The sequence below is a fragment of the Podarcis pityusensis genome (genome assembly GCF_964106645.2).
Source record: "Podarcis pityusensis genome assembly, chromosome: 11".
Lineage (NCBI taxonomy): Eukaryota > Metazoa > Chordata > Lepidosauria > Squamata > Lacertidae > Podarcis > Podarcis pityusensis.
In genome coordinates this window covers 26,509,780-26,525,287 of record NC_138036.1, presented here as the reverse complement: position 1 = coordinate 26,525,287, position 15,508 = coordinate 26,509,780, and the positions used below count along the sequence as shown (strand labels likewise).

General features: G+C 39.7%; 1 protein-coding gene across 12 annotated transcripts in view; it reads right to left on the bottom strand.

Annotated features, from left to right (window-relative positions):
* The window catches only part of MAST4 (microtubule associated serine/threonine kinase family member 4), a gene marked incomplete at its 5' end in the record, with an annotated part of 192,710 nt that overhangs the window by 76,813 nt on the left and 100,389 nt on the right, over positions 1–15,508 (bottom strand). For 2 of the 12 annotated variants that reach the window (XM_080972183.1, XM_080972184.1), the window contains one exon: positions 12,190–12,608. The exons of 9 other annotated variants lie outside the window; for them this stretch is intronic. In XM_080972183.1, the coding sequence (XP_080828309.1) occupies positions 12,190–12,281 (92 nt within the window). Of the gene's footprint in view, positions 1–3,113; positions 3,133–12,189; positions 12,609–15,508 lie in introns of those variants that run through there. One more of the 12 variants, XM_080972177.1, reaches the window with a different exon arrangement.

Genomic DNA, 15,508 nt, shown 5'->3' with positions numbered 1-15,508 from the left:
TTGTGTCCAAAATAAATTGAATCTTCATTCAAACGTTGTTTTCTTTTAATGAGAATTTATCAAACTGAAATGTATCAGGTAACAATGAGTTAGGGTTCACACAGGTAACAGGATCTGAGTTCAACCATACCATTCTCATGAGAAAAATTATATCTGACCTGGTGCTGTGTGAAATCCCAACATTTAATTTTGGTTCAATTAAACTGCAAAAACCTTCTCATCCCCAACACTGTTTCAAGAATCTAACAATGGAAATAGAATGATACAGTTAAGGAATGATGCAATTAAGGATCCCTATAACGTCTTTGCTGTCAGAATTCACCACAGCTGATGCATTTTCAGGCTTCCACCCACACACTTTCATAACAGCCATATACTGCGTCTGCTTTGTTTTGTTCCTTTTAAAATGACAGCTTAAGTTATTAAGATATGAAACAATCTGACTGGTATCTGATTGGGTAGAGAGGATGGAGGAAATAGGACTCTAAAAACTTCCTTACATTAAAAAAAAGTTAAATGCAAATGCAAAACCAAATGTCCCATAGTGCAGTTGTCCTGTGCCATATACTGTACAGTGGTACCTCAGGTTAAGAACTTAATTCGTTCTGGAGGTCCGTTCTTAACCGGAAACTGTTCTTAACCTGAAGCACCACTTTAGCTAATGGGGCCTCCTGCTGCCGGTGCACCGCCAGAGCCCGATTTCTGTTCTCATCCTGAAGCAAAGTTCTTAACCCAAGGTACTATTTCTGGGTTAGTGTAGTCTGTAACCTGAAGCGTATGTAATCCAAGGTACCACTTTACACCAATCTATACTGAGAAAATTCCTGCATGCAAGTAATTACTGTCCCTAATTGAAAAAGTAGCACAACACCTTATAAGTTCAAGGAGCTCCTTCTACATATTTAGAAGGCTCCTTGGCATAGACTGTGTTTACACAATTACCATTCTTCTCCTGACCGTTTTCTAAACATTCATGGGCCATTGTGTTTTTCTGCTGTCTTGTGAACTATCAAATATAGCAATCCTTTTGTTTACTTTTCATGATCACTTATCATGAAGAAAAGAGATGAGTTAAGGTTCCTTGTTCTTGCTAGGGATTCTTTCCAGACACTCTACTCACTTCAAGCTTTGAGTCATACTTTGTGTACACAAGCCACTGGATAACAGAGTTCAGAGACTGTTAACTCAGAGCAATTTGGTAAACAGCAGCTTTCATGATGTATCTTTCACAACTTCTGCCATACATAATGACAAATTCATTCAAATATTTTATTTTAATATATATTTTGGTCAGCATTTTTACAATCAAGAATTTTCCACCTAAACACTCTATTAATTTTATCCAACACACTGTTTAGCAACTGTTAGACATAGTGTTTACTCTAATTTAACAACATCCGTGAGGGAACATATGACTGTAAACCATGCTCAAGGAGTAGTTCAAAGCACAACACAAGGACAAGAACCCAGTTCATGGCATCAACTGATGTCTTCTGTGTCTTGTGATAACACAGTTAATGGAACTTTTTTTGTTTCAGCATTGCATGTCACTCACCGCTCTCGTTACTCCGCCTGTTATGTATTAAACCTTAGAAGTATATGAACTGCCACACAGCTTGCCATGACAATGCATAACGTAGCCAAAACATCCAATCACACAAAATTGTGTGAAAACTGTCTGGGTTTTCTTGCAGAATGATATCCTGACACTTTTTTCTTGGAAAAGGAGCAATATTAGGGAGAGATCAAAGGGTTGTTTTTCTTTTCATTTCAGAAATTTCAGAACAGTGAAAACAGGATATGTTGAAAACTCTCTGGAGCATGGGGATGGCACAGAGGAAAAGGGTGAGGGGGAAGTCCCATTGTGCTAGCAGTAAGCCTTGCACACATACAACTATTTTGTTGTATATTGCCCACAGATAGAAAATGGCAGTTAAGTTGGTTCTAAATGAACCTTTTCCTGTTACTAAAAGGACTCTGATGTTCATATTATACCAACCTTTTTTAAAAAAGAAAAAAAACACCACATGAATGTTCATATAACATCTTGGTTTTTTAATTCAAGCCAGTATGTAATGTTGCAACTTTTTTCTAGCAGACCTTAAACTACTTTCCTTTAAAGAAGACTTCAAATTCATAATGGCGGGGTCCTAGTTATTTAATAGTTGCTTAACACAAATTTAATGGTAAGGGCATTTGTCACTTAATATAAGAAGTTTCACAGCTTGAATATCTGCTTGCCACCAACCATAGCAACAGAAATCTCTGGAGAGAGAAAAGAACAAAAAAACTTCTACCATACAGGCCTTTCCCAGTTTTCTAGTTTACTGAAGCTACCTGATTTAGTACAGATGACTAGTACTCTTAAGTCCTCTGCTGAATGTACAAATAGGAAATAGAAGATGGTATAAATGGAAAAATTCAGTTCAGCTCTGAAACTACCTCACAGATTATATGACAAGACAATTACATCATGCTATGCTCATTTAATATGAGGAAGTAGCAAGGAAAAAGCAGTGAGTAATCATGCCTGAAGTCAGAAGAAACTTTTGTAAAAACTCTCCTGCTTTCTACATGTCCCTTCTTGTACCCTCAGCAAAGGAAGGCATGGCCTATTCATTAATAATCTTTGGGTGGCACAGCATCAGTCATGTGCTTTGGCATAAGCCTTCTAAGTGAAAACCAGACAGCCACAAAACTTGCTTAACTACTTTTCCTTCTCTTTCAAGCAGCATGTGCTTATGGCAACAAAATTATATACGAGAAATTATGTTGCTAATGTCGTTTTATTTAAGGTGAAAAATAAAAAGCTGTAGAATCAGAGACATGGTCACAAAGGTTTCTTTAAAAAGTTGAAACACCCTATTTAGATAGATGAGATAGAAATAGAACTCTGTGATGCTCATTTGCTTTCCATTGGACAACATATGGTACTCCTAGTCAACATTAAAAATAATCATTATCTATAATGACTTTACTCCAAACGAAACGAGTGTTTCTGAAGTAGGTAGATTCCTTTAAATGATTCGAAGTTTCTAATGTGCCAAAAATACTCGGTAGAAAACATTTCTCTAGGAGACAACCTAATACTAGATGAAACACCCTTTACTCACTATTACGCAGTTTAAATGCAGGCTTCTTCATTGCAAAACAGATATTGGGAAGAATAAGGCATTAGGAAACAAAGTAAAAGGAAGAAGCATGACTCCAGCTCATAAGGTTATGAGTCACCAAACTGACTTTACTACAAAAACATTTAAATATAGCCGTCATTGTTTGGAGAGAAGAGTTAAGACCTATTGCACACCAAGCACGGGGGAGGCAGGCAAGTGTCAGCAAGAACCAAACAAAGGCGGCATATGGGCGAAAAACGAGGCCACAGCTTTATTGGTTACCAACACTGTGAGGTTTGGGCATGGCATAGGGCAAGGAGCCATTCTTCCAGTCAGTCCACTAGCTGACCCAATCTCTCATCCAGCCTGTCTCCTTGGGCAACCTGAGGAGATGCCAGCAGGTGGTTTTCCACCACATAGTGGATCAGTTTCAACCACAGATAAAGTTGCTTCCCAGCCCTATCAACCAACAGCTGTTTGATACCCCACCCCAATGTATTTCACTGAGAGTAGGTGGGTCAGTTGGTGGTGGCTTCAGAAGCTTCAGGGCTGCTGCAGCCCCAGGTTTTATAGCCCAGGTGCACATAAAGGCCAGCACAGACTTCACCCTGGTCCACACCCAGATGTGGCTGCAGGGCTCACCAGTCTGGCTATGGATTAGAATCAGGTCTATGCCCTTGTTTGCTTCTTCAGTACTGCTTTGCTTCTATTTCTAGCTCAGTAACAGTAGAAGACAAGCCACCCCCAGGTATGAGCTGTATACATAGTTTATTGTACACTAAGAACTGCAGAGTCATAATTTCGACCTCAGCTTGTGACATGTTTGCCAAATATGGTGGCCACCACTATTTTAAGAATGGGAAGTAATAAGAAATTGATCTGTGTTTTATACTCAACATACTTTTTGACATGCTCATGGAAACTCAAGCTCATTCAAACAACTGCTTTAGTATTACTGTACAGCCTAGTACTACTTTGCATAATATTTTTTTTTAAAAAATTCAGACTTCTTAGTGTTTAAAATCCATTTAGCTTACTTGCTAAAAAGTATGATTGACTCTTGGTGATCAGGTAGCCATTCCACCAGTACTAATAAGAACTAAGTTGTGTTATGTGATCCCCAAGGACGTGCTCTATTGGGAGCTGGCTTCAGGCACTGGGCCGTTAGCAGACCAACTCTGTGTCACAAAGATGTATGCAAATGTGACATGAAGGCTGACAACATTAACCCCGCCATGTAGGAATCCCTTGCAGAAAACTGCAGTGCCTGAAAACAAGTTCTGTATCCAGAGCAGTGACCAAAGGAGGAATGGCCACAGGAAAGAACGCAGAAAGAAGAAATGCCATGGTACACCTGCATCAGGACAACTGGACACCTTCATTTGCCCCAAGTGCAACAAAACATGTCTCTCCTGTATTGGTGTTTACAGCCAGCGCAGGCCCTGTAACTTTCCAAAAGTCTGACTTCACCCCCAAAGGTGTATTCTTTCACTGTCTCTCAAGACAAACGGATGTCAACCAACCATAGATTCTCACATACCTTTTCATTTCACATTTAATTCAAGCATATGTGTGTTTACTTAGGTGTAAGCCTATGAATGGCCACTGAGGAGTATCAGTGGAACTTGCTTTAAGGTACTTGTACTGCCACACGTGGGTGGCGCTGTGGGTAAAACCTCAGCGCCTAGGACTTGCCGATCGTCAGGTCGGCGGTTCGAATCCCCGCGGCGGGGTGCGCTCCCGTCGTTCGGTCCCAGCGCCTGCCAACCTAGCAGTTCGAAAGCACCCCTGGGTGCAAGTAGATAAATAGGGACCGCTTACTAGCGGGAAGGTAAACGGCGTTTCCGTGTGCTGCTCTGGTGCCGGTTCGCCAGAGCAGCTTCGTCACGCTGGCCACGTGACCCGGAAGTGTCTGCGGACAGCGCTGGCTCTCGGCCTATAGAGTGAGATGAGCGCACAACCCTAGAGTCTGTCAAGACTGGCCCGTACGGGCAGGGGTACTTTTACCTTTTACTGCACTCTTAGGTAAAATTAATCAGTAAAGTGATTTTGTAGTACAGTAATCAATGTACATTGCAACATTTTAAACAACTGAGCATTTAGACACGTGAACTAGTGAAAAGGGGAGTCATTTCTTTGAATTACAGAGGGTTAAATCCAACTTTGCCTTCCATTCACACAATTTATTATCCTCTCCTCCCCCTACAATCCCCTTCCCAGCCTTCCAGTACATGTTTTTTTTTTGGGGGGGGGGGAATGCTGCAGTGGAGAAGTGAGGAAGTCCAAGTCCTTTTGCAGTAACAAGACATCTGTTCCCACTTGTGTGTAAACACAATTAGATACAACCTAGAATAATTAATTCAGAACTGTGTTGAAATGAATATGGATTATAAAATTTTAGGAATAATATGCATTGAAAAAAAATTGTGTAGGGACAATTAAGGAAGAAAATGAACTATGGCATTTTTACTGACACCAGACCTGATGAAATAACACCTTCAGCCAATAACAGCTAGTACGGATAAACTGCAGTACAGTTTGCTTTTTTGAACCTTCTCCAATGGGCAAATCAATATGGAAGTAATCTTAGCGTCCCAGACTTCTGAAACTTGCTTCTATCTATTGGGACTAGTGCCTATCTTCAAACTGCTACTATTCTACATCTGCTGTTTCTCTGCTGGATCATTTTCAACAGAATCACAAGTCTCTTTTCCCCTGATGATTAAGATTTCACCACAAGCTGTTTTGCCCTTCCGTTTTATTCAGGTTTGAAACAAAGTGTTCTACCACAGCAGGTCTAAGTAATCATAAAGGATGTGAATGTTAATTACACTCAATGGTTCTGAAAAGTAGTATCAATGAATACCAGCATCTGGAGCAGCTTGTAATTACTTAATCTGAAAATGTGAAGCTTGTGGTTTCTGAGAAAATGAATAATATTAGGAACTGGTGTACGGGAATAAACTTATTCCTTATCAAAGCTTGATTTCCATTTCCATTTCAATATATCCAAATTTGTTTAAAACAAATGTCCTGCTAATACAAATAATAGACTGACTTAAAGTGCAAACTGTTGTATGAAAGCAGAGGCCACACCTAAGAATTATTCTAGATGTGAGATCAAATCCACTTGATGAACACAGGCAAGTCAAGACTAGATTAACCATTGGTCTGATTGTACATGGAATAGACTGGCATCTATTGTATTTTTTTTTTTTTTAAGCCAGCAAGTTAGGATATGCAATATACAAAAACAAAAAAGCTACAAATAAAGCCAACACCTTAAAGATTCATGAGGAACGAAATTAACAATAAAGATAGAAACAGAGTCTTTAACAATCACTCTAAAATCTCATATAAAACCTACAATCCCAAAAGGAACTCTTTGGCAAATAAACATGGGTTACTTAATATATATTTAACAACCAAATTTGTCCTCAGTGATATACCAATGTTGTTAATAAACTCAGCTCTCATATAATCACAGGAAAAAAACGATGTTCTGCTTTTCAGATGAACTGCCAAACGCAACAACCCAACACAATTATATGGCGATGTCACAAAATAAACAAAAAGTAAATTATTTAAAGTTCTTAAAAGTTATACAAATCTGTGCAATTCCCCCCTCAAAACCCCCCACCAAATTCACCACTTGAGAAATAATGTCCCCATTCACACTTAACATTAAGTCAAACCATGGCTTAGCATAACTGAGCAGATGCGATTGCCTTCAGTCTCTGTTCCTGCAGCTGCCATGCTACCTGGGGCTGAGCCATGGATTGACTATATGTTACAGCTCAACCAAGGTTTACATTTTTGTCTTTCTGAGCCGTAAGCTGTGCTACTTAGAGGTGCCAGAACACCTCCCTTGTTCTCATATAATGGCAGTGGCACCCACCTGAGAGGTGCCGAAACTGAGTTCCAGTGAGTTCTGGCTGGAAAAAAGCTCTGGCCAAAATAAAGTTTGATTACAGCTTGTGCTTTATCTTCAGCAAGACAAACCACAAGCCAAGGTTCAAATGTATTGCTAAGCCAAACCATGGCTTAGCCCCCAATAGCACAGCCGCAGCCAGCCTTGGGGAGAACCACTGCAGCCAAGATCTTTACATCAGGAAGTCACACATTTGCATAAAATCATAGTTTGGCTTAGCAATATATGCAAAATGGATCAATGCACTACCATACCAAGGACAAAACTAACAAGCAAACAGAAAGCTTTTCATTGCTTGTTTGTTTATTAGTGACATTTTAAATGAAAAGTAATTCAAAGCAACTTACAAAAAACAGCACATGCATTTAAACAAGCATAAAACTAAAACAGAATAAAAACTAAAAAACACATTCATATTTATGAAGTGGCAGGGCTAACATATCCCATCCACTGAAGGAGGCCATTTCATATCAACAGTTTGAACGGCACACTTTAGAGATAGAAGGGAAAGAAAAGCACCCCAGTTTACTGATTCATCTGTCATACAGTCACGTGTGGTCTTCCCACAAACACTGCATTTGGTGTTCTTTTTATAGTCTCAAGCTCCAGTCCTGTATCTGGAAGAAGCATCACTCATGCCAAGCATCCATGACTCCATAGTATGTCACCAATGTGGTGCCTCAAGGGCCTGGAAGAGGTAACTATACCATTGGGGGGGGGGAGCTTAGGTCCTATCAAGCTTTCTGAGGTCTGGGGTTCTGAATCTTCAAAGGGAAACAGCCCACTGGGCAGTGGAGGATCAGGACGTAGAAAAACAGTGCAAGGGGAAATAACTATCCTTAGCAAAGTAGAAAATAGGTGTGCATATGCCCAATTATTATTTTCACTGGCTGAGCCAATGGTGGATTATACAGAACCAATACAAAAATTAAATACTAAAGTTAGACTGGAACACAAAAGAAAATAATCTGTTGCTTATATGTGGCATGTGACATTAAAACACTGGATTCATAGCATACCCGGTTGCCATTTAACACTTCCAACTTTGTGTTTCCAAGCCAACCTGCTATGTGCCATAATGAAGCAGCCCTACTTGGGAAAGGCACACCCTTTTGGTCTCTAAGCACACTAATCAATTGTGGGCTCCCGTGCAGTGAAGTTGTGGGTGGATGAGCAGGCAGCAAATAATGACACAGAGCCGTGTGGATTAAAATTATGCCACAACTTTACTGATTACAGAAGTATAAGTTTAACATAAGCATTAGGCATGGATCCATTGCTCAACCAGTCCAGTTGCTGGCTGATATGGGGCAATGACAATAAAGATATTATTATTATTATTATTATTATTATTATTATTATTATATGCTGTCAGCCAACAGGTGGAGATTGGTTCACGATGTGACCTACTTCTAGTAGACCTGATTTGGCCACTGGCAGGGGATACTATGGCCCATCAGCCCCTGAGCCGGGCTTCAGGACAAAAAGCACCACCTCCACAATCCCTTCCCTATCTCTCCCAACTAAGGATCCAGCCAAATGTCTCTCCTGCCATCAAAGGTTGTGACGATTGCTATGAGGTAGGCTAAAGCCACAAGCCAAAGCAAATTTTCTTGTGAGCAAAATTTCTCCCCAGCCCTGAAACCAGCAGTCCATAGCAAAGTCATTGGTCAGCAAACCCATTCCTGCAAAGAAGAGGTAAATTAAACAGGGGGTGGGAGGCTGAAAAAAAGCCCAGTGCAACTGGTTAGGCAAGCAAACAAGGCATGCCTTCTATAGGCCAGGAGCGGACCAAGTGGAACAAAGTCTTCTGTCTGGTCTGCTCCATGGCTCAGCGCCCTCAGGACACCCAACTAGCTCCTTGAAGTCCCATCCAGCCCCCATTTTCCCACAACGAGCCTGAGACACTGGCCACTCCCCTCACCATGTCAGGCCACAAATGGCACTCCTCAAGTAAATCAGGAAAGATGATATTCTTTTTTCAGCCAGTGCAATAGCAAAATATTTTGTAATCTGACATGATAATCAGAATGAATGTTTCTATAGGTTTAAGCCTTGGATTTAGCCAAGCTTATTAGTCATGCACATTAAGGGGCCTATGTAAAACACAGGGCTGGATTCAGACTTGCTCTTGTGCAAATGAAAAGGCTTCCTGCTGGAGGAAAGGGCAATGAAGCTATTTCCATGGATTTCTCTATCCCTATGCAACTCACAAAGGGACGCGGGTGGCGCTGTGGGTTAAACCACAGAGCCTAGGACCTAGAAGTTCGAAAGCACCTCAAAGTGCAAGTAGATAAATAGGTACCGATCCGGCGGGAAGATAAACAGCGTTTCTGTGCGCTGCTCTGGTTCGCCAGAAGCGGCTTAGTCATGCTGGCCACATGACCCGGAAGCTGTATGCCGGCTCCCTCGGCCAATAAAGCGAGATAAGTGCCGCAACCCCAGAGTTGATCACGACTGGACCTAATGGTCAGGGGTCCCTTTACCTTTATGCAACTCACAACTGCCTTTGTGGTTCCAGAGGGTCCCCTCCCCCAAGCAGCCAAAAGACCTTATCCAGCCCCAAAACATTTTAGTTTAGAAAAAAAACACATACAAGAAATGTATGGGACAGGAAAATTATGAATGGTATGAAGAAAGTGAATTAAGTTTTCCACCTTCTCACATACACTAGAACCTGGGGTAATCCAAAGCTGAACAGTGTGAGATTCAGGACAGATAAAAAGAAGTATTACTTTGTATAGCTAATAGTTAAGCTACAGGCTACCACAAGATGTACTGATAGCCACCAATTTGGAAAATATTAAAAAAAGATTAGAAAGTTTCATGGAGAAAAAGGCTGTTAATGGCTGCTAGTCATGATAGCTATATACATTGCCTCTATCAGAAGTATGTGCCTCTGAATACCAATTGCTGGCAAACTATTGGAAGAGTGTTATTACGATCATGACTGCTTCTGGGTTTCCCACAGATCAGCCATTCTGATAACAGAAAGCTGGACTAGGTAGACCCTGGTCTGAGTTCACCACAGCTTTAGTTATGCTCATAACAAGAGTTTAGCAATGTGTCCACATCCGTGCTAACTATGGCTCAGTTTAAACGAGGTAGCATTTAATTGGCTTCCGCTGGTTCAAAATACAACAGCCAGATTCCTGCCTAGGGTTCCATTTATTGCTCATGTTATCTCTGCTTTATAACAGCTGTACTGGTTGCCAGTTGGTTTCTAGGCCTAATTCAAGGTGATCACATTCATGCATTCATGTTTAAGTCCCAAATGACTTAGTCCTCAAATATATGAAAGACCATCTTCATTATGACACCTTTAGGTGCCAAGCAAAAATGTCCCTCTTTAACCAGGCCTTTGGCTGACTGATATCCAATGCCCTTTTAAAATGTGTTGGGAAGGGGGTGGGTACCGGTTGTTGTTTTTTATTATGTATTTTATGTTTTTATATTGTGATTTTATGTTGTAACTGCCCTGAGACCTGTGGGTATAGAGTGGTATACAAATTTAATAAATAATAATATTTATTTATTTATCAGAACCACTCAGGTATTAAAATCAACAGGGTTTTTTCAGAGGTTTTTGGGGGTGTGTTAGGAGAGCGTATTCTCTGTGGCAGCCCTTACATTGTGGAATTCCCTACTGTGAAGGAGGGGTCTGGCACCTTCTTTACAGAGCTTCTATCCTATGTTGAAGGCATACCTCTTTACCAGGGCCTTTTGACACCTGAGATATACATTTTTAGGAACTACCCTAGTCCTGTGACTCTCTTGTTTTAAACTGTTTTGAATTTTAAATTGTTGTAACCCACTATGGGACCTTATTATTATTAATAATGATGATGATGATGATGTATCCATAAACAGATGCAGACTGTATCCAAAGTTTCCAAGAGTCAATAGACTATTTACACATCAGTAAACCATGAGTTACACTAGCCTAAGTACTAAAATGGGTCTTCTCTGTTGTGGTGCCCTGGATGTGGAATTACCTCTCTATGGATGTGCACCTGTCTCCTTCACTGGTGGTCTTCTGGTCCCAGCTGAAGATTTATGGTTTCCCTTCAAACTTTGGAAATTGTGCATTAACTGAATTCCAAAAGTGGATGAGTTGCTACTGCTATATTAATTTTTTATTATTGTAATTTGTTTTATATAATGTTTATATATTTTAATATGATTGTATGATGTGTATCTTTTATTTGATTGCTTTCAAACCCACCCTGGGATTCTAGCTAAAGGCAGTCTAAAAATACATAAATAACTACATGTGAGGCATAGTGTAAAAAACACTTGTTAGCTCATTTCTAATCAGTTTTTTGTTTCTTCTAACATAGCTCTAGTTTCTAGTTTCTATCAAATTCACTAGTTATGTACTTCAGATTAGATCTTGTCATTATTCTGTTATTGCTTCTGACTGAAGTGAGAAAAGCTGTAGTTACAGAAATGTATCTTAATACTTGACACACAAGTAGTATCAAAACATAGACCAATGAAAACATCCTGCCAAAATTCAGAAAAAAACTGATTAAATACTAATAAAGCTGTCACTCAACAAAAAAGGAGCCCATTATCACAGGTTAAGCAAAAGCACCAGATTAATGCAATCATTTCAAAAATAATAATACAAACTTTATTTATATGCCATATTTCTCTAGTTATTTTAATTGTCTTCCAGAAAAACATTTTCTGATAAACAGAAAAATCACAGTATTAACAAGTGGCAGTCGTTCCCCCCCCCCCCCCCCCCAGTTAAAGAACCCCTTTCTGGAAAAAAGTGAATTAGATATGGAACATTAATTTGAAACTGAACTTTCTCTACAAAAGAGTTATCTACTAACTTTGAAACAATAAAAGTTTCAGTGATTAGATTTCATTGAAGCACAAATCCAAATACTGAAACTTTCTTTCCTCTACCTATAGTTAAGGTAGCCATAAGTCTACAAACTAATTATAGCCTACTGAGTGTTAAAAGTAGCATGAAACCTCAAAACAAAGAAGGCGGAAGTGCTGAAGCAGTATTTACCTGCATTACAAGCTATTCGGCAACTGTATGTGGCCAAAATTTATTTACATTTTGAAAACTTTATAAGAACGGCAACAAACAACTAGAAGCAGAAGCTTCCTGAACTCAGTTTTTACCTTTGTGTTCGGCGGAGTCTGTTTCCACTTCTCAAATGAGGCATTGTAAAACTTGAGAACACAGTCCAAAAATGTGGATCAGACATATCCATATTCCTTCCTTAAACACACAAGTTGTGTTTTTCCCCTTTAAAAAAGGAGGGATATATATACAAAAATAAAAAAGGAAAATAATCCCGATTTGATTATCCTCCTCCCCACTGAAAATGTAAACATTAGCTCCACTCAAGGCAACTTTAAAGCACAGCAAAGCAGCTGGATACTATAGGCTTCCTTAGTAGCGAACAACTTTCTGTTCTCAATTAAAAATAAATAAAAAACTTTTCCTTTTCTGTGTAAATGATCTGATGCGTATGCTGCCAAGCTTTAAATAAAAATTACAATAGTTTTAGCCCTCCCATTCTGCTGAAAACCCTGTCCTTGTACGTGTGATTCAGCCAAAGGTACTTTGTCATCTGTTTGGAAGATACCATTCAGGTTCATTCAAAGGGGGGAAGGTTATAATCTTTGTTTTTTTCTGTAGCTTTCTTGGTGGTCATAATTTCAACGTGGAATTTTGTTTTAAGAGTCTCATTAAATAAACAACATAGCCAGTTATAATTCCTTTAGTATTAATGAAGAATAAATCTCAAAGTTCACACTGTTGTTTCCACCCCCATGCTGCTTCAGAAATGAGATCATCTTTCAGAGACTTTTCCAAGACTTAAACCTATCACTTTTGATACTATCTTCCCGATTATTGAGAGGCTGTGAACAAAATCAGGGTCTCCTTTACTGCAGAAGAAAGAAAAAATCTTCCTACTTTAATCTTTCCACTGCAAATACACATTTCTTCCAGAATTCTAGCAGTCACTGATATAAAAAGGAGAGGATTTCAGTAAGAGGCTTGCAAAAAGCTTTATTTCCCCACAACCAGAGGGTACTCGAAGCACCTTTTCCACGTAAAATGGATGCCTTATTCATCGTGTGATCACCACTCATGTTCAAAGCAGAAAAAAATAAGTCATTCACCCCAGAAGTGTTATTATACGGAACATATAATAGGCAAAATAGGAATTCTATTCATACCTAAAACCAGTAAATTTGTATGTTTGTCTTAAAGAAAAGTGACACCAGGGAGTTCCATGTTAAATCTGTAATTGTTAAATAACAGATGTAACTCTACTTGCTCGGCTGGGAACTTATTAATAATTGGCAAAGCTGCAATACCTGTACCATGGGTGAGGTGAACAGACCAAGAGTGGGAGGAGAAGTATCCTGCCACCCATCTCAAAACTAAAACTCATTGCCCATTCATTCCAGCACTGAAAACAAAAACAAAAGAAAAAAGAAAAGCCAGAATACAGGGTGTGGCAGGAGAAACTATTTAATAACTACAGCTACACCTCATACTTTCTTCCACTTGGAGGCATCTTGAGCACCTACTCATTAGTCCCAATACTAATTCTTGCAGCTTTGCAGTTTTATACCCTTAGCCGCATTTGGATTCATATGCCAGAATCATCTCTCATTCTCACTTTGTTCCTTTAACTTCAGTTCATGCTCTATCACCTTTCTCAAGTTTTCCATTCTTGTGTTACCCTAGTTCTAATGCTGCCCTAGTTTCCTCCTGTACAAAGAAGTACGCCTGGCTATTTTCAAAAGCAGTAAATTGGATACAGTCTTAGCCATGCTTAGAACAGAAATTATTTCTAAGCATGACAAATGCTACAATCCTAACTTCACTTAACTGAGAGTCAGCACTTATCTTCATTGCTATTGGAAATGTAAAGGCATTTTCTCATGGCTACCACACATGATGCAGTAAGAGATGCAAAGCAAATCCTATCTCCCTTGTGAAACTGCATGTAAACAATTTCCTTTTTATTTCAGCTTTGGCTGCTTCACCAGCCCCTTTTGGACAAAGATGACTTGTCCTTCATGCTCTGGTAGATTATGCTCTACATGTGGCTGCCCTTGAAGGCAACTCAGAAACTTCAAAGGATCCAAAATGCAGCAATCAGATTGCTGGATGGGGTTCTGTTTAGATCTCAAACAACCCCTGCTCTAAAACAGCTCCAATGTTCATTTCTGGGTGCAATTCAGGATTCTCGTGTTAGTATTTAAAGCCCTAAATGACCTGGGCCCAAAATACCTGAAAGGCTGCCTCTTCTCCCACAGACTCTTTCAGATGCTAAGATCAGCAGAGGGGGTCCTCTTGGTTGTTCACTGCCTGCGGAAGTTTGGGGACAGGAGAGGGTGTGCTCCCTGTTAGCCCCTAAGTTGTGGAACTCTGGCCCCACAGAGATGCTTCTAGCATCTTCTTTATATGGGTTTTGGGAAATGCTGAAGTTGCACCACTTAACCCTGGCCTTTCAGAAGTATATTTTAAGAACCCACCTTATTTCTAGATTCAGGCAGGTAGCTGTGTTGGTCTGCCGCAGTAGAACTATATTAAAAAAATTTAAAAAATTATACAGTAGCATCTTAGAGACCAGCTAAGTTTGTTCCTGGTCTCTAAGGTGCTACTGGACATTATTTTATTTTATTTTTATATATTTCAACCTTACTTCTGTAATTGTAAGTTATTTTAAACTGTTTTCAATATTGTTGTTTTATTTGCTGCCCTGGGCCCTTAGGGTGAAAGGCAGATAAACAACAACATGCCTAGGTTCAAAACAATGTAAAGCTGACTTCTGGGAGGGGGGGGTTGCTCCATCCTTACAGAGCCATTGCTTTAGTAAGCAGCGGCTAAAATTGGCTAAGCATTTGTACAACGCTTTTAACTATTCAAAGTGTATTCTTTTCCCGACATTTTGCAGATGAGGGAGCTGAAGCTGAGAGAGAGTGGCTTGCCTAAGGCTGTTTGGTAAATACATTTCTACAAATTCAAAGTAATATGAGCTTCCTGGAGAATTTTTATTGGACCACAATACCTCAAGGACCATCTCCCCATATGAACTGATCTTTATTACGCATTTTATTTTCTCATTTTGTATTTTTATATTGTGAACCGCCCTGTGATCTTTGGGTGAAGGGTAGGATACAAATGTAATAAAATACATACATGCATACCACCACCCCAGATATCGAAGACAATTTTAAGATCTGACTAAGCATGTTTGACATATTTAGTAACCACAGTGCTGTTGTGAGGGCTAGCAAAGCCATGTACTGTGTCAGATTGTCTTCCACCACTTCCTGATAAACCTTACTGAGATTACAATACAACCACCTCAAACAAGTGTAGAAAGAGTAGGCAACTGTGCAGGTAACCTGGAAAGAAAGGGCCTCACACTCCTCATTCCTCCTTCTCCCCAAAAGCTTAACCTTTTAACGG